Here is a 23,201-nt window from a genome sequence, read left to right as displayed (position 1 = left end):
AGAACGGACAAATCCACCAAGTATAAAATTAAATATGTTTTTGATGCAATCCCATAGATGTAATATTTTGTAATATTTTTGTTTCAATAAATGACAAAGATTACTCTTTTCCTACAGTTTGGTTGGAATATTATTGAATCAGGTGAAATTGCAAAAATTAGAAAAATATATTTAGTCAAATTTGAGTGAAAAGTAATCAATATAACATTTTTCTTCGATGATGAATTTGAGTAGATTGTAGTCATTTTTTGACATCATCCGGACTTTACTCAAAAATGAGTAAACCATGGTTTACTCAATTTTTGACTTGTTCCACTTTTACTGAAAATGAGTGGTTTTCCACTCAATTTTGAGTGGTTTCAAATGGGCGTGCAGGACACTCTTCTACCAAGCAGCGCTTCCTTATTCGACAAGGCAGATCTCCATGATCGTACATGCAGCATGAACATAAATTCATCCGTTCCACAGTTTTCCACCGATCTTCTACACTTTGCCTCAAGAAAACTTGGTATTGTCACCCGAAGTGACCTAGGTTTTGGTAAACGGAACATTTTACATCACGGTATTGCGGTTGGATTGAGGACTCTGAATTCATTATAACTCTTGGACCATGTTTGTCACTTGAAGACCCTCCGTTCGTTGCTTGAACGAATACTTTCGTTCTTGGTTGCTCTTGTTTCTTGTTCTTCTCGTTTGCTTCCACCTTCTCGAAGGTTGCTTCCGGAGCCTTTTCGACGAGACTTTCCCTGAAAGCCCCGAATGTTTCCAAGTCCAAGACTGGGCGCGTCGCTTGTATTCCCCCCACCACCATTAGGTCCTTCCAATTCTTGGATTCGGTTTGCCAACCTTGTCGACAGGATTTCTGGATTCCCGAATCTTCTCCGCAACTTCTCAACTATCAGCGGGACGTTCTCTGGCAATATGAGAAGATTTCGAACCGTTTCCAAAACTTTCCTTTCAAACGAGGGTCTGAGAAGACTGGCGTCGGGTATTCCAGCGTAACAGCTGCCCGTTCCCCGCTTTACTTCTGCCTTGCTTGGTTTCGATGGCTTCACTTTGCTCCGAGACTTTCTCGGAAACAGATCTTCTAGTTCACCTTCTACCACATCAGCCTTCGCAGCATCCCCTAATTCCGCAAAATCGTCACTGTCGAGCACAAAATCTCCAACGTTCCCATCCAGATCGATAATCTTCTTCAGAGCTGATCTTCTTCCGGCGGACAATTCTCTTCCGCTCAAGCTCCAAGATCCTTCGCTGGTTCTCCTCTTCAAGCTCCTCCAGTCGATTCCACTCTTCGAGTTCTTTGAGTTCTCTCAAAGCACGGGTTCGCGTCGACTCCGCCGATGGCACACTAACACTTTTTTTTCATGCACCCACGAACACGACTGGTTTTCTTGACCGGAACAAATTCGGCACGTTTCACGCGGTTGCAATAACGACCGATCATGCCTGATAACATATGCAACAAATCATCGTGATCATCCTCTGTAGCGTCTTCGTCTCCGCTGACGTGTTGCTCGCCTATCCTTTTCTGTCCCTGATCTCCTACCTTTGTTGAATCTTCAACGTCATCGACTTCTTCTATCTCATCGTCCTGCGCTAGTTCCCTAGTCATAGGACTTTCGGTCAACTTTGTCTTTTCTGACTTACTACCTTCATAACGGCCAGAATGTGTGAAAACCACTGTAGAAATGACTATGTTGGGCACCCAACAAAGCTCCGAAGTGTCCGAATACAGGTTAATTAAGGATTGGGTATAGACCTGTGCGCCGCCGCGCCACGCCGCCGCCGCCGACACTTATTGACGTACGCCGACGCCGGTGAAGGTGTCGGCGGCGCGCCATACGCCGGTTGGCTCCACGCCGCCGAATTTCATATTTCACGCCGATGTTTGGCCAACACAAAAATCACATTATGCATCTGCCGAACCAAGGCAACCTATCAAGCATTAATTAAATAGCTATTATACCTTTAGCAGATTTGTTTACTTTTATCCCTGGCACTTTAACCCGCTTTGGCGTGTTAAATGTTAGGTCATCCAAAAACTTCTTGGCTACAGATCTACAAATCAATGAGCGTGGCGATTAACTTCTAATCTCATATGTCACTTCATGTGGAATATCCTCATTCTGGTCGCATCATCTTGGTTGGAATGCTACATATCTTAATTGGTCCAGTGCTTACATACTCAGTTTTTACTTATACAGCTTGGCAAATTCCACACAGCCGTTAGCCCAGCTAAATAAAAACTGATGTCTCAGGGGGAGAAGGCGGAGCACTGAATCCCTACCCCAACATGTGCGACATCTGGATTTGGTTCTAAACTGTAAACAACAGTGTTAATTCTCTACCACCTTTTTGTTATGGCGAGGCAATTTTTATGCACACTTTTGTTTTCGATATTTTATCAAAATTTAACACTCAATCATGCAGCAATATAACGATGAGGTATGCTTGAGATACCTACTTGATTATAGGGAAAGAATTTATTTGCAGTAACTAACCGAATGTAAAAATGTTCGCATTAACGATTGCGCCCTAACACTGGTTCTAAGCTTCGATGCAGAGTACACGAGCTTTTTTCGCAAGTGACAGGCGTATGAGGCCCTTGGCAAAAATAACGTTTGTTTGCTGGTTTTCGGCAAATAATTTGCTGATTTTCAGCTATTTTGACAGAAATCTCGGCAAAAAAACACGTTTGCTGGGGCTCGGCTGTGCAAGTCTCGGTAAAAGTTCAACAAATTGCGGAAAAAAAATTAAGTGTGACAAACGCGGCTACAAACTAACACCATAATGAATGTTGGATTTTGATTCCCAGTCTGGTATGATTCGCTGGGCATGGAGTATCATTGTGTTAGCCTCTTGATATGCGAAAGCAAAACTGATCTTTTGGCTTCTGGAGCTGGAGCACGATTGGGCACGTGACCCAACAAATTGAAGTCCGAAGGAATTACTAGATTAATTTCCGAGGGAATGGAATGTCTTATGAAATACCTTGAAAAATTCCAGTGGAATTGTTAAAATAATTTCCGAATTAATTTTGTAGAAATTTTTAAAAGTATGTATGTATATATGTGGTAATCCATCACCCTGGCTTGAGTCTTGATCTGCATGCGGCTCCACCCAATAGTACAATCGAATTTAATTACCATTCTGCTTTCAATGCACTTCTGTGTGAAGGGCATGAAACGGAAGTGGCGGACTCGTAACCAGAGACACTTACGCGAAACCCGCGGGATAGAGAGAATCTCCTTTCAGCAATGTAATCCAATAGACTAATAAATAGATTCGCAATCCTTTTTGAGCTTTCCGAGAGATGAAGAAGGGCACGTCGAGTCCATTACAACTGTGGGAAGTGTACCCATCTACATGAGTAGAAATTATTAAAAGTATTCCAAAAAAGAATTTCTGAAGGAATTATGGAATGGTCAGTATGAATCTTATATGAATTTTTGAAGGAATTACCAGAAGAATTCCTTAAGAAATTTCTTAAGGTCCTAAGAAGTTCCGAAGCAATTTCTAGGGGGAATTTGAAAGAAAGGCCTGGTTTCATTTGTTGAGAGTTTTTAAAGAACTTCTTGAAGAAATTCTTGATCGGATTGCTGACAAAGCTTTTGAAGGTATTTTAGAATGAGTTTCTTGATGACTTACCAAATTAATTCCTGAATATTTTTCCTAGGGAATTACTTAAGATATTTATGAAAAAAGAAATCTGTAGAAATTTTCGAAGGAACTCGTGCAAATTCGTGAAATTCCCAGAGAATTCTTGAGAATATCTTGAGAATAATATAATAATATATTCTTGAGAATAATATATCTGCAATCTTGATATTTTGGGAGTTTTTCTTGGCATGTAGTCTTGATTCTAGAGCCAAAACTGAGTTTGTTTTACTACTGTCCGGACTTTCGAAGAAATTCCTGGAGAACTATAGGAATTTCTGTGTACATACCAATAGCTATTTGTTCGGTAAATCCATTAAACATTTCTTCGTAAATTACTTTCAGAATTCTCTCGGTTGGGTTCGGGTTTACAAAATGTGAAACCCGACCATCTCTATGGTTCACCTTTTTGAAATTCATTCAAAAATTCTGTTAGAAAATCTTTTCAAAATTTCTTTCGGTTATTCCTTCAAGAATTGAATCGGAAATTCCTCTAGGAGGTAATCTGTTTTAGAAATTCCTCCAGGAGGTCCTACGGAAATTCCTTCAATAAACCATACAAAATTCATACAAGAATAATTCCGGATGAATTCTTATTTGGAGGTATTTGTAAAGGAATTTTCAAAGAAATTTCCAAAGGTATTTGAGCGTTAAACTTATTTTCAATTAAAAAAAAACACTTAAACAAAGGTTTAAAAAATTAAAGGAATTTACAAACGAAATTTTAGAAAATTTTCCAAAAGAATGTCTGAAGATGTTCTCGAAAGAATTCTTAAAAGAATTTTAAAAGAAATATTCGAAGTTCTACAGGAATTTCTGGAAGAGTTGCTAAAGGAATTTCCGGAGGAATGTTTGAAAGAATTCCTATGGGAAATTCAGAAAGAATTCCTGGAGAAAGTTCTAAATAAACTCCAGAGCGAAATTTTGAAAGAATACCAAAAATATCTTCTTAGAGTTTCCGAAGAAATTCTTTAAAGAATTACTGAAGGAATTTCTATTAGAAATTCCTAAAAGAAATTCTTGAAGGAATTAAAAAAACTAAATCAAATTCCGAAGGCTTTCTCCTAAAGGAATTTCCGGATGTATTCCGGAGGTATTCCGATGGAAATTCATGAAGGATTTTCCATTGGTATTTTCTAAAGAATTCTTAAAGGAATTTCCGAAGGAATTCCTAAAAAAGTTTTCCATTGAATTTCCGAAGAAATTCCCAAAAGACTCCGTAAAGGAATTTCTGAAGCAATCCCTAAAGTAATTTTCAAGGAAATTCCTGAAGGAGCTTTTGAAGGAATTTTGGAAAGAATTTCCGGAGCACTACCCAAATAAATTTTCAAGGGAATTCTTGGAGAAAGTTCTGAAGGAATTCATAGGGTAATTTTAAATTAGTTCACCGAATTCCTTTTTTTTTATTTTCTGAGGAATATCTTGAGGAATTTCAAAACGAATTTCTGAATTTATATCTGAAGTACTTTCCACTGAATTTATGTGCTGTGATGCGGCAATATCCTTGTGGAGGATGTAATGTAAACTTTTGCTGTGGAGATACAAGCTATAGCTATTAGCATGTTCACCCTATCAGTCTATCTGTAGCTAGCAATTGTACAAAAACCTAAAATAAAATAAAAGCATGATAGGCCTTGCTGCGTGATCGATGATTTTTTTTCTCAACTTAAAATCATTCACGCCGATTCACGCCGCCGCCGCCGCCGCTGAACATTGCTTACGGTGTGACGCCGCCGACGCCGCCGCCTTCGGTGTAAAAATGGCCTTACGCCGCCGCCGTTCACAAATACTTCGGCGCACAGGTCTAATTGGGTATGATAATTTTGACATGGCGTGTAGTTTAATCGATGAAAACTACATAATTTGAATTAAAGCCCGCTCAAAACAGAAGAAAAAATCCATGATCAGCCGATCGTTCTGCTTACTGAAGAAAACATGTCCTATACAAAACCCGAACGAACCTGCGCTGATCTATAAGTGAGAAATGAGAAGTGTGAAGTGAGACATCACTGTGAAAATTGGCAGACCGCATCGTGCTTTCGTGCTGTGCGGTTCTTTCTCTCTTTGCGGAAGGAAGTTTTTAATACTACCCGAAGCTATTTTAATTTCAACGGTGCTTCTTAGCGCTATTTGTACCCACTGATCCCGTTACGATCTTTGCAAGGACCCGTGCCTTCGTTTTACGTTGGACCCGTTTGCGGCAGTAAAATTCCGACAAGCGGTGGTAATCCTGCAGGGACACCGTTCTGGGAAAAAACCTCTTAGAAGGTCACGTCTCCACGCTCAGCAATGAAAATTAATAAAAACAAGAGGAATGGGGAATCTCTGAATTCTCCACTTCCTTAAAAAAAACTAGGTTTCAAGACCGTCCTGCCAAAGCGCGGAAAAATAGAAGGAAGCTGGAGAATTCAGATATTCCTTCTAACTCTAATATCGGAAATAATTCTTCTCCAATCGAACTGAGCAATCAGTTCGATTTGATTAATGATGAAATTGAGCAAATCGAATCTACCTCTAGCCCAGGTGATTCGATTCATGCGAAAAAGCGAAAAAGGATTCTGCCAATTGTGGTATCTGTTGCCGAGTTTTCTGGCTTCCGGAATGAGATTTTGAGTAACCTTCAGGGGATCAAGGTTTCATTTCAGATTGCTAGGAAGGGTGACTGCCGCGTTTTGCCGGGATCCTTTGACGATCGCAAACGTCTTCTTCAGTATTTAACTGAGAAGCGCCATAAATTCTTCACATACGACGACAAAACTGAGCGATTGTTCAAAGTCGTCTTGAAAGGTCTCCCCAGTGATGATAAATCACTGGATGAGATTAAAATTGAAATTTCCCAATTACTTGGATTTTCACCAGTCCAAGTAATTAAGATGAAAAAGAAATCCCACTCTGGTACTTCCCAGAGGGGCATTTCTCAAGAATTTTATTTAGTTCATTTTAACAAAAGTGAACTAAATAATATGAAAAGTTTGGAAAAGGTCTGTATTATGTCCCATGTCCGTGTTACATGGGACCGTGTTACATGGGACCGTGTTACATGGGAACATTTCCGCAGGCCTGGGGGAAATTTCCAAAACCCCACCCAGTGCCGTAAGTGCCAAAAGTGGGGTCATGGAACCAAACATTGTCACATGGATGCTAAATGCATGATTTGTGGTGGAACCTCTCACGCCAAGGACGCATGTCCTGTGAGAGAAGATTCCAATAAATTTAAGTGCGCAAATTGTGGGGGCAATCATAAATCCAATTTCTGGGAATGCCCTTCACGCAAAAAAGTTTTGAATTCCCGTGCAAAATTGATAACGGGAAATTCCAATCGGATCCCTTATTCGACGGGTAGAAATTTTTCAAACGCTCAAATTTCGAAATAGTTACCGGTCGAGCAATTCATACCCACCACAATTCACAAACAAATTTTGCCGCTCGTCAACGGGTATCAAGCACTTCAGTAAATTCCAATTTTACCAATGTACCTACGTATACAAACATCGCTGGTAGACAAAAATTCTCTTCTCAAAATGAAGTTTACACCCATGTCCCAACGGAAAACTCAGGTAGCATGTCTACTTCCGACTTTGATTTTCTAACTGAACAATTCCATCACATGATTGATGCAATGTTCAAAGCAAATACCATATCAGAAGCTGTTCAGGTTGGTATAAAGTACACACAAAAAATTGTTATCGGACTCCGTTTTAATGGATCTAAATAATTGTGTGAAAGTTCTTAATTGGAATGCCCGCTCTCTAAAGGGTAAGGAAGATGAATTATTCAACTTCCTAACAGTTCATAATGTGCATATTGCCATTATAACAGAAACTTATTTAAAACCAGGACTCTCCATTAAAAGAGATCCAAATTATTTTATCTACAGAAATGATCGTCTTGACAGCGCCTGTGGTGGGGTCGCCATTGTCATTAATAGACGTATCAAACATAAATTATTTTCTTCGTTTGAAACCAAAGTTTTTGAAACCTTGGGAGTTTCTGTTGAAACAAATTTTGGTCAATTTTCCTTCATTGCAGCCTATTTGCCTTTTCAATGCAATGGGCAGCAAAAGAATTGGTTGAAAGCTGATCTTCAAATTCTGACTCGCAACAAATCAAAATTCTTCGTTATTGGTGACTTCAATGCCAAACACCGTTCATGGAATAATGCTCAAAGCAATTCCAACGGCAACATTTTATTTGAAGATTGTTCTGCGGGATATTATACTATTCAATATCCCAATGGCCCAACTTGTTTTTCATCCACTCGAAATCCTTCGACAATTGATTTGGTTTTAACGGATTCAAGTCAGCTATGTGGCCAATTGGTAACTCATGCTGACTTTGACTCTGATCACCTTCCTGTGACATTTGAAATCTCACAAGAAGCCATTTATAATCCAATCAGCTCTACTTTCAATTATCATAGGGCTGATTGGGATTTATATAGAACGTACATCGACAGGAATTTTGATGTTGATATTCCTCTCGATACCAAAAGTTATATTGATAATGCTCTCGTATCTTTGACAAATTTAATTGTCGAAGCCAGAGGCATTGCAATTCCTAAATGTGAAATTAAATTCAACTCCATTATTATTGACGACGATCTTCAGCTACTGATCCGTCTTGAAAATGTGAGGCGAAGGCAATACCAAAGAACTCGCGATCCCGCGTTGAAAATTATTTGGCGCGATTTGCAAAATGAAATTAAAAAACGTTTCGCTATCTTGAAAAAATCCAACTTTGAGAATAATGTCTCGAATTTAGATCCCAGTTCGAAACCCTTTTGGAAATTAACAAAAATTCTTTAAAAACCTCAAAAGCCAATTCCAGCGCTTAAAGAGGGAAATAAAATTTTATTAACAAATGGCGAAAAGGCTCAAAAACTTGCTCAGCAGTTCGAGAGTGCCCATAATTTTAGTCTAGGTCTCACTAGTCCAATTGAGGATCAGGTTACACGAGGCTTCGAAGACATTCTCAACCAAGATAATGTTTTTGACCCTTCGTTGGGAACTAATTTGGATGAAGTGAGATCTATTACTAGAAAATTTAAAAATATGAAAGCCCCGGGTGATGATGGTATTTTCTACATACTTATCAAAAAACTTCCTGAGAGCTCTTTATCCTTTTGGTTAATTTATTTAACAAATGTTTTCAATTGGCATACTTTCCAGATAAATGGAAAACGCCAAAGTTGATCCAATTTTGAAGCCGGACAAAATCCAGCTGAGGCTTCTAGTTATCGCTCAATCAGTTTGCTTTCTTCAATAAGCAAACCGTTTGAAAAGCTTATTTTAAATAGAATGATGGTTCATATTAATGACAATTCTATTTTTGCTGATGAGCAATTTGGTTTTCGCCATGGGCATTCAACCACTCATCAGTTATTAAGAGTTACGAACTTAATACGGCTCAACCAATCTGAAGAATATTCGACTGGAGTTGCTCTTCTTGATATAGAGAAAGCATTTGACAGTGTTTGGCATGAAGGTTTGATTGTAAAGTTGATGAATTTTAATTTTCCTCTGTACATTATTAAACTGATCCAAAATTATTTATCAGATCGCTCACTGCAGGTAAACTGTCAGAATTCTAAATCTGATAGATTACCTGTAAGAGCTGGTGTTCCCCAAGGCAGCATTCTGGGGCCCATTTTGTATAACATTTTTACTTCTGACTTACCTGATTTACCAACAGGGTGTCAAAAATCTTTGATTGCAGACGACACAGGTCTCTCAGCCAAAGGGAGTAGCTTTCGTGTCATTTGTAGTAGATTGCAAAAAAGTTTGGATATTTTCTCCACTTACTTGCAAAAATGGAAAATTTCCCCGAATGCTTCCAAAACTCAGCTTATAATTTTCCCACATAAGCCGAGAGCTTCATATTTGAAACCTTCTAGCAGATATTGTCACTATGAATGGGGTTCCAATTAATTGGTCTAGCGAAGCTAAATATTTAGGACTTCTGCTAGATCAAAAATTAACTTTTAAAAATCACATTGAAGGCCTTCAAGCCAAATGTAACAAATATATTAAGTGTCTTTATCCACTTATAAACAGAAAATCAAAACTTTGTCTTAAGAACAAACTTTTGATTTACAAACAAATTTTTAGACCTGCCATGTTGTATGCTGTGCCAATATGGACTAGTTGCTGCAATACCAGAAAGAAGGCACTTCAGAGGACTCAAAATAAAATTCTGAAAATGATTCTGAAGTTGCCTCCGTGGTATAGTACCAATGAACTTCATTCATTTCATTTATTTAGTCTACATCTATACAGATAACACTGAATCAACAATTTGACGCCACAATACACGGTTCGAGGCCGCATCTCTCCATCCTCGAATACGCCCCACGCTCGCCAAGTCGTTCTGCACCTGGTCTGCCCATCTCGCTCGCTGCGCTCCACGTCGTCTCGTACCTGCCGGATCGGAAGCGAACACCATCTTTGCAGGGTTGCTGTCCGGCATTCTTGCAACATGCCCTGCCCATCGTACCCTTCCGGCTTTAGCTACCTTCTGGATACTGGGTTCGCCGTAGAGCTGGGCGAGCTCATGGTTCATTCTTCGCCGCCACACACCGTCTTCTTGTACACCGCCAAAGATGGTCCTAAGCACCCGTCTCTCGAATACTCCGAGTGCTTGCAAGTCCTCCTCGAGCATTGTCCATGTTTCATGTCCGTAGAGGACTACCGGTCTTATTAACGTCTTGTACATGACACATTTGGTGCGGTGGCGAATCTTTTTCGACCGCAGTTTCTTCTGGAGCCCGTAGTAGGCCCGACTTCCACAGATGATGCGCCTTCGTATTTCACGACTAACGTTGTTGTCAGCCGTTAGCAAGGATCCGAGGTAGACGAATTCCTCGACCACCTCGAAGGTATCCCCGTCTATCGTAACACTGCTTCCCAGGCGGACCCTGTCGCGCTCGGTTCCACCCACAAGCATGTACTTTGTCTTTGACGCATTCACCAATGAACTTCATAGAATTTCTAATATTGAGACATTGCAACAAATGTCCAACAAAATAATTTCCAATTTTAGACAAAAATCGTTGCAATCTTCTATTGCAACGATTAACTCCTTGTACCCTTAGTATAAAATAGGTTAAGATTAGTTTAAGTTGAAAACATTGTAATTCCTACATGGTTCAATTCAACCAGAGGAAAAATTCTAACTGCCAGAGGCAATTGAAATGTATTAATAATAACTAAAAATATAACATAGCAAATAAGGATGATAGTGTTAAGAAAACACGGAACACCTAGTCTAAGAGATGAATGCATGTATTAGATAATTAGCAAATAAAATCAGTAAAAAAAAAAAAAAACTGTGAAAATTGGGAAGATCCAACTAAGAAGATAGACGCTTGTCTTTTCACTCATCATTTCTGACTCTCATATCTCACTTTTCACAGTGAGAAGTGAGAAATGATGATTGAGAAGCTAGAAGTGAGACGTCAAATGACCTATTTGGTCAAATGACATATTCGGCCGATCGACCTATTCGGCCGAATGACTTGTTCGGCCAAATGACTTTTTCAGACAATTGACCTATTCCGCCAAATGACCAATCTGGCAAAATTACCTATTCGGTCATATGACCTATTCATCTCTATGACCCTTACGGCTAACTGACTTCGGCCTAATGGTCTGTTGGCCAAATGGTATATTCGGCCAAACAACTTTCGATCTAGTGGCATTCGGCCGATTGGTTCTCGGCCAACCAGCCCTCCCCCCTTTCATGCTTTATCAGTTTGAACCTCCCATTGGGTTGCTATTAACTCCCTAATAGTAGTTCATAAGCAGTTGCAGTAAGAAAGTTAAAGAATATAGAGGAACTGTTCCCTTTTACATTTCACTGAATATATATTCATCTCATCACAAAACAAGAAAATACAGCACCAATTTCGCCGTTTCTTTTGGCTGAAAAAATCACAAAAATAATGAACAAAACGAATTTCTTTTTATTCTTCTTCATTGGTGTTACATCTTCCATCGGGACATTGTCGCCGCCTTAGTGTTCGTTAAGCACTTCCACAGTTATTAACTGCGAAGTTTCTAAGCCAAATTACCATGTTTGCATTTGCATTGGCGTAACTACCTCCGATGCCTAGGGGGGGCTATAGCCCCTTTATATTTTTTCTCGAAATTGACCCTCTTTCATAAATTCTCGAACATTTTAACACCTAAATTATCAGCGGTAATGTGACAAATGCAGTCCAACCACCTAAGGCAATTGCCGATCAATCACACTCATTCATATTATTCTCTTTTCTCAAGCAAGTGCACGTGTGAGCAACAACTCACAGTCTTCGTTTAATTGCGCTCGACTAGCGTCAGGCAATGGATGTATTTGCATACTTCATAAATATTCTATCTATCTCAAATGAAAAAACCCAGATTAATCCACCTAACGTTGGTGGTGCCTTTCTCGAATTTAGTTAAGACACCAACCTCATATGGGGTTTATATGGTCCGATGTACCATTTTCTTCATAACTTTTAAGCGCAATGACCAATCGTTATCAAATTCAATAGTGATCAACAAGGCTTTGTCCCCTGTCGAATAAAACTTGTTGCGAGCAAATCGGTGAAGGATTACTATACGAAAAGTTGTCTAATGTTTTTTATAGCTTTTGTGCACACACATACACACACACATATACACTAGAGTGGGGCGCAGTTGTATGGGAAAACGAAAACTTCGTCCGATCAAGTGAGATCAAGGTTTTTCTGAATCGTTTTGGGGCCCCAATCAACTGTGCAAAATATGGGCTCGATTGGTTGCGACCTCGCATGCCGCATCGCGTTTTATGTTTACATGGAGATTAGTATGGGAAAACGTTCTTGTTTACATTTTTACTCTTACCGGCTTCAATTTATCATCAATCACGTGACTCAATACGTTAGCATATAGCCTGGAAGATGCTGAAAGACTTTGCCGAAAAAGGTACGCATCTGGAAGGTCTACAAAAAATGTTATTACGTTTCGAAAATTGATTGTTCAAACCATATGCAAGAAATCAATGTTTCTGCCAGCACTACCGGACAACCTGTAATTATCAAAGGGCAAAACCCATTTTCCTTCCAGTCGAAATTTTTACTTTGTGAAATCATTCCGAATATCTCCCATTGACTCTAAAGTCCTCTAAAATCAATAATTTCGAAATAACACTCAGTTAAATTATTGCTCCACGTAGTTTGGCAGTGCTGGCAGAATAAATGATTTTTTGCATATGGTTTGAACACTCAATCTTCGAAGCGTTATAACTTTTTTCGTGGACGTTCCAGCAACATGCCTTCTTCAGCAAAGTTTTTCGGCATCCTTTGGGTTATACTTTAACGTAATGTGTCACTTGGTTTACGATGAACTGAAACCTCTAGTAGTAGAAATGCAAAAATATACGTTCTCCCATACTAATTCCCATACTAACTTCAAACGCGATGCGGAAAGCGAGGAAGCAACCAATCGGTCCCAAATTCTGCACAGTTGTTCAGGACCCAGAATGGCTTCGAAAAACCATTGATTTGAAAAAATGACCATGACGCCCCACTCTAATATACACATACATACACACGCACAGACAGACATGTGCTCAGTTTGTAGAGCTGAGTCGATTGATATATAACACTATGGGTCTCAGAGGCTGCTATCAAAAGTTTGTTTTCGTAGTGAAATTATAGCCTTTCGGTACAACTTCGTTGTACGAGAAAGGCAAAAAATAGTGCAACTTTCCATGGGTTCCGCCGAGAATCTTCCAAAAATTCTGATGAGAATCCTTTAGTGATCCTGACTGGAATGTTCCAGGGACTCCCATGGGATTCTCTAGATATTTCGACAGGAATCCTTCAAGAATACCGATGGGAGCCTCCAGGGATCATGAAGGGAATCCACCAGGAATTTCGACGGGAATATTTCAGGAATTTGAAGGGGAATATTCCAGGGATTTCGTCGAAAACCCTCCAGGAATTTCAATATGATGGTTCCAGGTATTTCATGAGCAATGTTCCAGGGATGAAGACGCATATCGTCGAAGGATTCCGAAGCAATCCGTCGAAGGACTTCGAAGCAAATCGTCGAGCGACTCCGAATTAATCCTTCAGTTATTTCGAAAAGAATCCTCCAGCGATCCCAAAAGGAATCCCCCAAGGATGTTGAAGCAAATCTTTGAGGGATTCCGATGCAAATCATCAAAGGATTTCGAAGCAAATCGTCGAATGGTTACAAAAAAAAATCGTTAAGGGACTCTGTACGAAATCTATGAGAAATTCTGAAGCAATCCGTCGATGTATTCCGAAACGAAACGTCGAATGATTCTGAAGTAATTCTTCGCGGGATTCCGAAGCTAATCGTCAGTCGGATTCCTTATCGTCTAGAGATCCCAGCGCAGATCATTTGCAAAGCGTCGAGAGACTTCGAATCAAATCTTCAAAGGATTACGAAGCAAATCGCCGAAGGATTCTGATTTGTTAAGGAATTCCTAAACCAATCTTTAAACGAATCTGGAGATATTCCGGAGCAAATCAACGAGAGATTCTAAAGCAAATCCTCCATGGATTTTAAAGGGTATTTTTCACAGATTCCCAAGGGTATTGCTTAATAATACTGGAAAGAATCCAGTAGGAATTCTGCTGGATTAAGATTGGAATACTTCGATGAATCCGAAAAGAATTCTTTAGAGATTGAAGTGAGAATTCTTCTCGGATTCTGATGAGAATCCTTCTCGGATGCTGATGGGAATCTTTTTCAGAATTCAGAAACAACCTAATTTTTCTTCCACTCATTTCATTAAGTATGATAGAGTGAATATGAGAGATAACTCTTTTGTCTTCAAACTTTTTCGGTAATTCATTATGCTATATGTTGAAAACTGATATCACTGCTAACTAACTTATCAAATCCTAGGGGGGCTAATATTTTTTCTAGGGAGGGCTAAGCCCCCCCTAGCCCCCCCTTATTTACGCCAATGTGCATTTGTATATCATGAGGCTAACACGATGATACTTTTATGCCCAGCGAAGTCGAAACGGTTTCTAAACCGAAAATTGCCTAGACCGGCACCGGGAATCGAATCCAGCCACCCTCAGCATGGTCTTGGTATTAAGCCGCGCGTGTTAGGAGTGGAGCAGAATGGATACGTTTGCGTGCGTTTTGACAGTTTTCCCATGGCAAAACTGTCAAAACGCACGCAAAAGTATCCATTTTGCTCAGCTCTTTACCGCTAGGCTAAGGAGGGCCCCTATTGCTTTGATTTTTCATGGGATGAAGAAGTCCAGAAGCTGTTACCCTACATTACAGCTATCAGTATGCAATTTAAGAAATATGTACTCCATATGTACGTTGTGTTACAACGCAACGTAAAAATGAAGGAAAGAATTTCGTTTTAACAAAACAACTTTTAAAAGTAGTTTTTTTTTATTCGAATCTCTTACCCCACTAATGCATTGATTGATGAACTTCGTCGCTTCAATCGCAGTAAACGAATATCGATTGCCATCGTTTCCGCAAACTGTGCCAAAACTGAAGCCGCATTTGACCGTGGGACTATCGTCATTGTTTACTGTGCCAAGAATAGCCAACCGACCGACGACGGTTGATGTTGAGCTCGTGTCACAGCATCAATCGTCGTAGTAGCACATATCCCCCGAGAATCCTCTATCTAGTAAACAAAATGGAATACAATCGATGGAAATGGCACACAGTTGCGCATAGTTACTTTGCAATGTCCCGGGCGAAGTGAATCAATGATTCTTTTATGATTTTTATGATTTTATTATATGATTCTATCTTTTATGCGTATTGTATATCCTTTGTTCCGATTCCGACATTGGCGATGACTATCGTTATGATTCATTTGTCCGACACAGCTGATTGGATCGATTTTTTACTCCCTGAACGGTGTATTAACAGAGCAGAAGACGCATTAGCGTTAGACAAAATCAATATTTTATATTTATATTTTGAATTGCAAAAAAGATTATTTGTTCTTCAAACAATTGTGATGTCACGTATTTCGCATCACATTATTCATGGGTGATCTAATGCCATCAGAAGCGTGGACGTACAGAATGGCGAAGGAGATGATCTAATGAACTTTTTCTGTAGGTATTTTTTTCGCGCAATTTATGCTGTTACGACTGGTGTTGTAAACATTTGGACTGCCTTCATCATCGTACCAGGTCGCCCGCCAGAATGGTTCAGCTGAATGTTGTTTACTTTCTTTTCGGACTCGATTTAATTTTCAAATCGACTCGGCTGGTAGCAAGTAAGAAAAACACCGACAGGAAAGTAAAAACCCTGTATTCGGCTTCCTGCCGCATTAAATTGTTCACGCGACTTTATGCCACCATCCGGTCGGTGTTAGAATAACAGTTCAGCTCATGGGCGTGATAGGGGATTGCATCATTCGGAACAGAATTGTGTTCAGATAACCGAGTTATCATCACGGCTTAAATTAAGAATAGAGCATGAGCATGAGCATGAGCATGATTGACCGCCCACGGTTGCTACTCCGTTATTGCCAGGTCAGCTGTAATTACACAGAGAACCAACAGATGAAGTTTGGGACTAACATCATCTTCAATGTGTAAGAACTGGTGACCCAAAAATAAGCAATACCAGCGCCGGCCGTGTCCGAATGCAGGTCAATTAGGGAACAGGTAGGAAATTGTTGACGTGATACTCGCTTTGATAGAAGCCGACGAGTCATCTGCACTTCCACGAGAAATCACTGGGATGTTGGATATATGGGGTAGGGAGTGTGGCAGGGTTCGTTTTGGTAAACGGTATGCCGTGTATAGCGTGTAGTTTGATCGATGAAAACAAATAAAAAACAATTAAAAAAATTATGAAAGGCCGCATGTTCACGCACATAGAGCGACTTGCCACTAAATCAACCCGGTAACAACTATCGAAAAGTGCGCGGTGATATGCTCACTAACGAAAACACTAGTTTATTCGCGATTTAAGAACTACACTTTATTGCCGTATCGAAACACTTTATTTTGGGAGCAAAGTAACACAAGTTTCTATTTCGAAGATAAAGTACCGATCGCGGCGGAGGTTTATTACTGACTATCTATCAGCTGTTTGCTGTTCTGCTGCCTCTACGCAGTAGAGGTGGTGTTGAGCAAAGCAACAGCCGATCGTGAGGCGATCGGCACCTACCTAGTAATATACGGTACGATGTGACCGGCTGATATGGAAACAGCGAGAGTGAGTAACCATGCGCTAGGGTGGCTCTCGCAACATAAATACAAAATATGAACCATTACATTTTGGCACGATCATAGCCGGCCGCCTTGAAACCTACGGCTTTCAATTTAACTAGCAAATTCAACTTCACTACTATTAACTAAATAATGCTTCTAATTCTAGTTTTCACGAACTCTTCAATGCTCCTTCATGAAACATCGAGGGCTGCTGATTCCTGCTGGGGTGTGGCAGCGACACGGTTCCTGTTCTGTTGAACTACGGCGATTGCATTGCGCTTCGATTGGTGAACTGTATTTCGGGATGATTCGCTGGATCTTCGGGAATGCCGTCCACAAAACGGCTGGAGGGAATAGTCTTTGGCACGATGGTTCTTGCTTGTGGTACATCTGCGACTTGATTGCTGACGGTGAAACGGATGACGGTAGTGCTTCTTCGGGGGTGTGGTCGATTGCCTCGTGGATACGGACGATGGGCATCGATCGCTGGTGGGAGGTCCTCTTGGTCTGGTCTGGTCTCTTGGTCTGCGGTTGTCCTCGACGACGACGGAGAGGCATCAAACGTTGTTGCCTGGAACGGAGGCCCTCATGGCCTCCGCGGCCGCTACCAGCGGCGGTGTCGATGTCCAACGATTGGAATGGGATGAAAATTCGACCATATCGTTATCACGTTACCAAAGTCGAATCCTGACGGTTGCGGTGAGCTCATACCGCGCCATAGAGCTGATCCGGTTGCCACAGAATTGTCGATGAGTTGGCCAAACTTCGATTAAAACTGCAGCTTCTGGACCAGTGATTGATGTCAGGATATACCTCGGCGAAATGTGACGAATTAGCCATGCAACAAAATAGAGCCGGGGGCCGACTCAAACGGATTACTCTAACTAGAGTTCGATGGACAGGACTTCTTGAGGACGCTCACAACTACCATCACCAACATGCGTTTGTACCTCGGACTGGGGGTTCATGGAAAGAGTCTTGGACTGATGGGGTTGGCTCCGAACGATCGACTGTCCCGGGGACCCGGGACCGGTAGAACAGCGGCTATGGGGTATAAACATTCCGATAACTTTTTGAAATACTGATAAAAACAAAACTTACTGGAGTGCGGAGGCCACAAGGACCTCCGCGGGTGCCGAAGCACCACCGGTGGAGGCGAGTTATGCCTCTTCGCTGGTTGAGTTTGCGTTGTCCCGTATAGGGAGTACGCAAATCTTCGAGATTGCTCTTCGGAAGACCCCATTCGTAGTGCGCACGTCTACTACACGGATGTTATCGTCTGAGCCACGGAAAATGGCAGTCACACGACCCAAATTCCATTTCAGCGGCGGAAGCCGCTCGTCCATCAGCAGAACCATAGTGCCGACGGAAATGTTGTCACGTTGGCGTGTCCACTTTGTGCGGTTGTGCAGGTCGGAAAGGTACAATGTGGTCCACGTTTTCCACAGCTTCTGGGAAAAGTCCTGCGCCCTTTGCCAGACGGAGAGACGGTTGGTTGGAAAATTGTCCAGATCGGGTTCAGCGATGGCAGTTAGTGGACGCTGTATCAGAAAATGCCCAGGTGTGAGCGCTTCGAAATCTCCAGGATCGTTACTGAGCGGGGTAAGGGGTCTGGAGTTTAAAACAGCTTCAATCTGCGTGAGCACGGTTTGCATTTCGTCGTACAACAGTGTCCGGGTTCCGATGACCTTCTTGAAAGCGTTCTTGAAGCACTTCACGGCGGCTTCCCAAAGACCGCCAAAGTTCGGCGACCTTGCTGGGATGAACTTGAATTCAATCCCTTCATTCGCGGCGTTGCAAGCTACGGCGTTCTGGAATTGCTGCTGCTCAAACAAGTTCAACAGCTGTCGAAGTTCCCGCTTTGCTCCAACGAAATTCGTGCCATTGTCACACATTATGAGGACCGGTCGTCCACGCCGGGCGGTGAAACGTTTTAGTGCTGCCAAAAACGCCTCCGTTGTGAGATCGGAGACTAGTTCTACATGAACTGCCTTCGTTACAAGGCAGACGAATACTGCAACGAAGCATTTAACTGGAGTACTTCGGCGATGGGGGTAGGAAACTAGAAACGGACCGCAGTAATCCACGCCGACCTTCAGAAATGGCGGTGCCGGTGTAACCCTTTCTGGTGGCAGTTCGGCCATCAGTTGTTCCAAACATCTTGGTCTGACGCGGAAGCAAGTGACGCATTCGTGGAGAACTTTACGCACCAGGTTTCGAATATTGGGGATCCAGAATCTTTCTCTGGCGCTTGCGATAACGACTTGTTGTCCGGAGTGAAGCAATTTCACGTGGTAATGGCGGATTACCAACGTGGCGAGAGGATGACGTGGATCAATAATCATTGGATGCTTCCGGTTTTGCGAAACAGTTGCATTCCGAAGCCGGCCGCCAACGCGAAGTATACCATCTCGTAGTATGGGGTGGAGTGATGATATTTTAGAGGAGTCCTTTACCTGATCCTCCCGGGACAGACTTGCAATCTCCTGGGGAAAGCATTCTTCTTGGGAGAGGTGAACCAGTTGCAGTAGAGCATCTTCGTATTCTTGCGTGCTAATGTAGCCGAGTTTCCTGGAAGTTCGGTGCGTTCTTTGCGAGTTGTGACGGAAACGACGTAATAAAGCCACCAGTCGAACGAGAGAAAATAGTGTCGACCGTAGCGAGAATATTTCGTTTGGTGTAGTGGCTTGCAGTGGCAGGGCTACGGATTTCCGTTCTTCAAGAGAGGCTGGATCAAAGTGTTCAACGCTGACATTTGGAGTTGCAGGCCAGAAGCTTTGACCTTGGTGCAACCAAACAGGTCCGTTGAACCAGAGTGGCTGGTACTCTAGCTGTGTTGCTGATATTCCTCGCGAAAGAACGTCTGCTGGATTCTCAATGCCTGCAACATGATTCCACACGCCGCCTTTCGTCAGGTGCTGGATCTCGGACACCCTATTCGCCACAAAGGTTTGCCATCGCGATGGTGCCGACGCAATCCAGAATTTTACGATGTTGGAATCGGTCCAGAAGTACGACGGAATTACCAGTGAGGTGGCTTGACTGACTTTCTCGTACAAATGACTGAGAAGCAGGGCGGATGACAGTTCAAGACGGGGCGTAGTCTGCTTACGTTTCTTCTTCTTCAGGTCCTCCAGTGGCGCTACTCGTGACTTGGTCATCATTAGCTGAACACGCACGGAACCGTCAGCGTAAGTACAGCGGAGATACAAACAAGCGCCGTATGCGCTATCCGAAGTGTCACAGAATCCGTGCCATTCGGTTGGGACACATTCTTGGATATATCCAACCCAGGGTGGAATGCTAATGGATTCGAGAGAACTAAGGTTCGTCGGTGTTCAACCAAAAGGCCTGAAGGTTTTCTGGGAGCGGGTCATCCCAGTTTAGTTCCAGCTTCCACAGTGTCTGGATGAAGATTTTAGCTTCGGCGACGACTGGCCCTATCAGACCCAATGGATCGAAGAGCTTGGACGCGTCGGAAATCACAACTCGTTTTGTAACCACCGACGTTGTATTCCACTCGGGCATGGTGAAACGGAAGTTGTCGGTTCTGATGCACCAGACGAGACCCAACGTTTTCACGGTCGAAATTGGAGGTGACGAGTCCATTTCGAATTCCGCTCGATGATCACAACGATCAGGCTGCAACTCCTTTAGCACCTCTTCACAGTTGGAGTTCCACTTGCGTAGTGTGAATCCAGCGGAGTCTGTGAGGGCGATTGTGTCTTCGACCAGCCGTTTTCCTTCTTCAGGGTTATCGACGCCAGTGATCATATCGTCGACGTAAAAATCTTTCCGCAGCACCTTTGCTGCGCCTGGATGTGTAGCTTCTCCGTCTTCTGCCAGCTGAACCATACAACGTGTAGCTAGAAAAGGAGCGGAAGCGGTGCCGTACGTAACGGTCGTGAGCTGAAACACTTCGATAGGTTCGTCGGTGTCGTTCCTCCACAAAATCAGCTGCAATTTTTGATCACGTGGGCACATCTTGATCATCCGATACATTTTTGTAACATCTGCCACAATGCCGATCCGGTGCAGACGGAATCGAGCATGAATCGAGATTAGGTCGTCCTGGACCACAGGGCCAATCATTAGCCCGTCGTTGAGCGAAAGACCAGACGAAGTTTTGCACGAAGCATCAAATACTACTCGCAACTTTGTTGTTGTGCTCTCCGGCTTCAAGACGGCGTGATGAGGCAAAAAGTAGTGTGCCGCCCCAGAGAAATCTTCTTCGCGTATCTTTTCCATGTGCCCCATTGTCACGTACTCCCTCATAAACTCGCAATACTGCTTCTTCAGCTGAGGGTTGTTCGATAGCCTTCTCTCCAGACTAAGGAACCGCCGTTCCGCCACAGCTCTGGAGCTACCTAGCTGACCGATTACGTGGTCCTTCCTAGGCAGGTTCACGATGAAACGACCATCTACGTCGCGTGTAGTGGTTTTCTTGAACAACTCCTCACATGTGGACTCTTCCACGGAATAGGTACTCGCTAGATGACAGCTCTCGAGATCCCAGAAACGAGTGAGCTGTTCTTGAAGATCGGACATGGAACACAACGCGGTGGATGTGCCGGGTACGGAGATCGAGCTACTAGGAATACGTCCGGATACAACCCAACCGAAAACAGTATTTTGGAATGTTGGGCCATTCTCGCTGAGCCTGAACCTTCCTTCCTGCAGCAGGTCGAGGTAATACTCGGCACCGATTATCATATCGATGTCCGATGTGTGGTAGAACTCAGGATCAGCTAATACGATGTTCTCCTGGAGATTCCACTGGCAAGTCTCGAACCTTTCACATGGGAGTGGAATTGTCAGCTTCGGCAGGACGTTGAACCGCATAACTTCCACGAACTCCGAAATGCTATCGAAACGTGGGCTGATTGTACCGCTGACAGCTTTCTTCGACACGCTCCCGGTATTACCGATGCCCTTTACCGGTAGATAATTCGGGAGCTCTTTAAGCTTCATGCGTCGACAAAACTCGGACGAAATAAAACAATACTGCGAGCAGGAATCGAGTAGTGCCCTGGCAAGCATCGAGCTTCCGTTGGCATCGCAGATCCGCACAATGGCAGTGGAGAGAAGAACTTGACGTGTGGAGGTCTTGGTTTGTGTTGGTAGGGCTGTGGTGTGTTGCAGTGTGTTTGGATAGTCTGTGGCGAACTGTGGGTTGGTGCTATGCGATTGTGTATTGACAACTGGCAATGAAGTGGAAGGTTCGGTGTGGTTTGTGGTTGGTGCTTTCTGGTGTGTTGGTGGTTCCGATTGCGTATGCTGTGTCTGTTGGTGGTGTTCACTTGGGGGTCTCTTCGTCGTCTGTGGAACGGATGACTTCGTGCTGGCACTGTGCATCTCTGTGTGGAGGAGGGAATGATGCTTCTTCCCGCATTGACGACACGAACCTTTGCTGCAGTTCCGGGCAAAATGACCTGACGATAAGCAGTTCATACACAGACCGTTTCTCCGCACTGCATCGTACCGCTCCGAGATCTTCAGCTTCATGAACCGCTTGCACGAAAACACAGGATGAAATGGTTCGGAACAAAAGCAACACCGACCAATGGACGTTGAGGAATGGCTGACACTTAGCTTCGGCTTCTTCAAATCGGCGGAGACTGAATGACTCGATCCAACTGATTGAAGAACCGCACAATGATTCTTCAGGAAGTTTATCAAGTTCCGGTAGGCAGGCACTTCCTTGGAATTGTGCGACGACTCCCAAAATCGCAGCGTGACTCCATCCAACCTTGAGCAAATCATGTGCACTAGAATCGTGCTCCAGCCTTCGGTATTCTGCCCCATTTTCTGAAACACCTGGAGGTTCTTCTCGAAGTCGCTGATAAGCTGCTCAGCGCTTCGAAACTCTCCTTCGGCATCGGATCAATCCTAAAGATGGCATCCAGGTATGCCTTGACGAAGAGCTTCTGGTTATGGTAGAGCAGTCCACGCCACCGGGTAATTGACGGCAAAAAGCCCGACGGAGCTAATCTCGTGAAGGGCATCACCAGTTAGCGACGACCGAAGGTACGTAAACCTCTCCATGTCAGTGATGTCTCGGTTTTTGTGAATGAGGCTCCTGAATGCATCTCGGTATGACACCCAGTCTCGTGCCGTCGAATGTCGGAAGTTTTATCTCCGGTAGCTTCACCCTGGAGATGGTTGTTCCGGCTGCCACTGACGACCCGGCGTTTGGTGATGGCTTTCGAACACGGCGTTCCACCAACGCGGCCTTAGCCTTGCAGAACCGATTTTCAACATCCGTAGTGATGGCTAAATTGTCTTCTTCTCGCTTCCTCGATTCACTCTCCAGCCTTACTTTGCGAGCTTTCTC

At 42.9% G+C, this 23,201-nt stretch overlaps 3 protein-coding genes across 10 annotated transcripts in view; all 3 read right to left on the bottom strand.

Annotated features, from left to right (window-relative positions):
* Positions 1 to 23,201, bottom strand: part of LOC134224638 (uncharacterized) — a 196,217-nt gene that overhangs the window by 111,961 nt on the left and 61,055 nt on the right. The gene's annotated exons all lie outside the window — the stretch shown is intronic.
* On the bottom strand, positions 18,028 to 20,028 carry LOC134222496 (uncharacterized). Its single transcript, XM_062701643.1, has one exon. It carries the CDS (start codon positions 20,026 to 20,028, stop codon positions 18,028 to 18,030), a length of 2,001 nt encoding a protein of 666 aa, XP_062557627.1.
* Positions 20,189 to 22,672, bottom strand: LOC134222495 (uncharacterized). The gene has a single exon (XM_062701642.1). The coding sequence runs from the start codon at positions 22,670 to 22,672 to the stop codon at positions 20,189 to 20,191; it is 2,484 nt and encodes an 827-aa protein (XP_062557626.1).

The sequence above is a fragment of the Armigeres subalbatus genome, chromosome 3, assembly GCF_024139115.2.
Source record: "Armigeres subalbatus isolate Guangzhou_Male chromosome 3, GZ_Asu_2, whole genome shotgun sequence".
NCBI lineage: Eukaryota > Metazoa > Arthropoda > Insecta > Diptera > Culicidae > Armigeres > Armigeres subalbatus.
This window is presented reverse-complemented; position numbering and strand designations above follow the sequence as displayed.

Excerpts from the sequence above, each read along its gene's own strand:
- LOC134222495 (XM_062701642.1), bottom strand. The coding sequence starts at position 22,672 with ATGGGGCAGAATACCGAAGGCTGGAGCACGATTCTAGTGCACATGATT.
- LOC134222496 (XM_062701643.1), bottom strand. The coding sequence starts at position 20,028 with ATGACCAAGTCACGAGTAGCGCCACTGGAGGACCTGAAGAAGAAGAAA.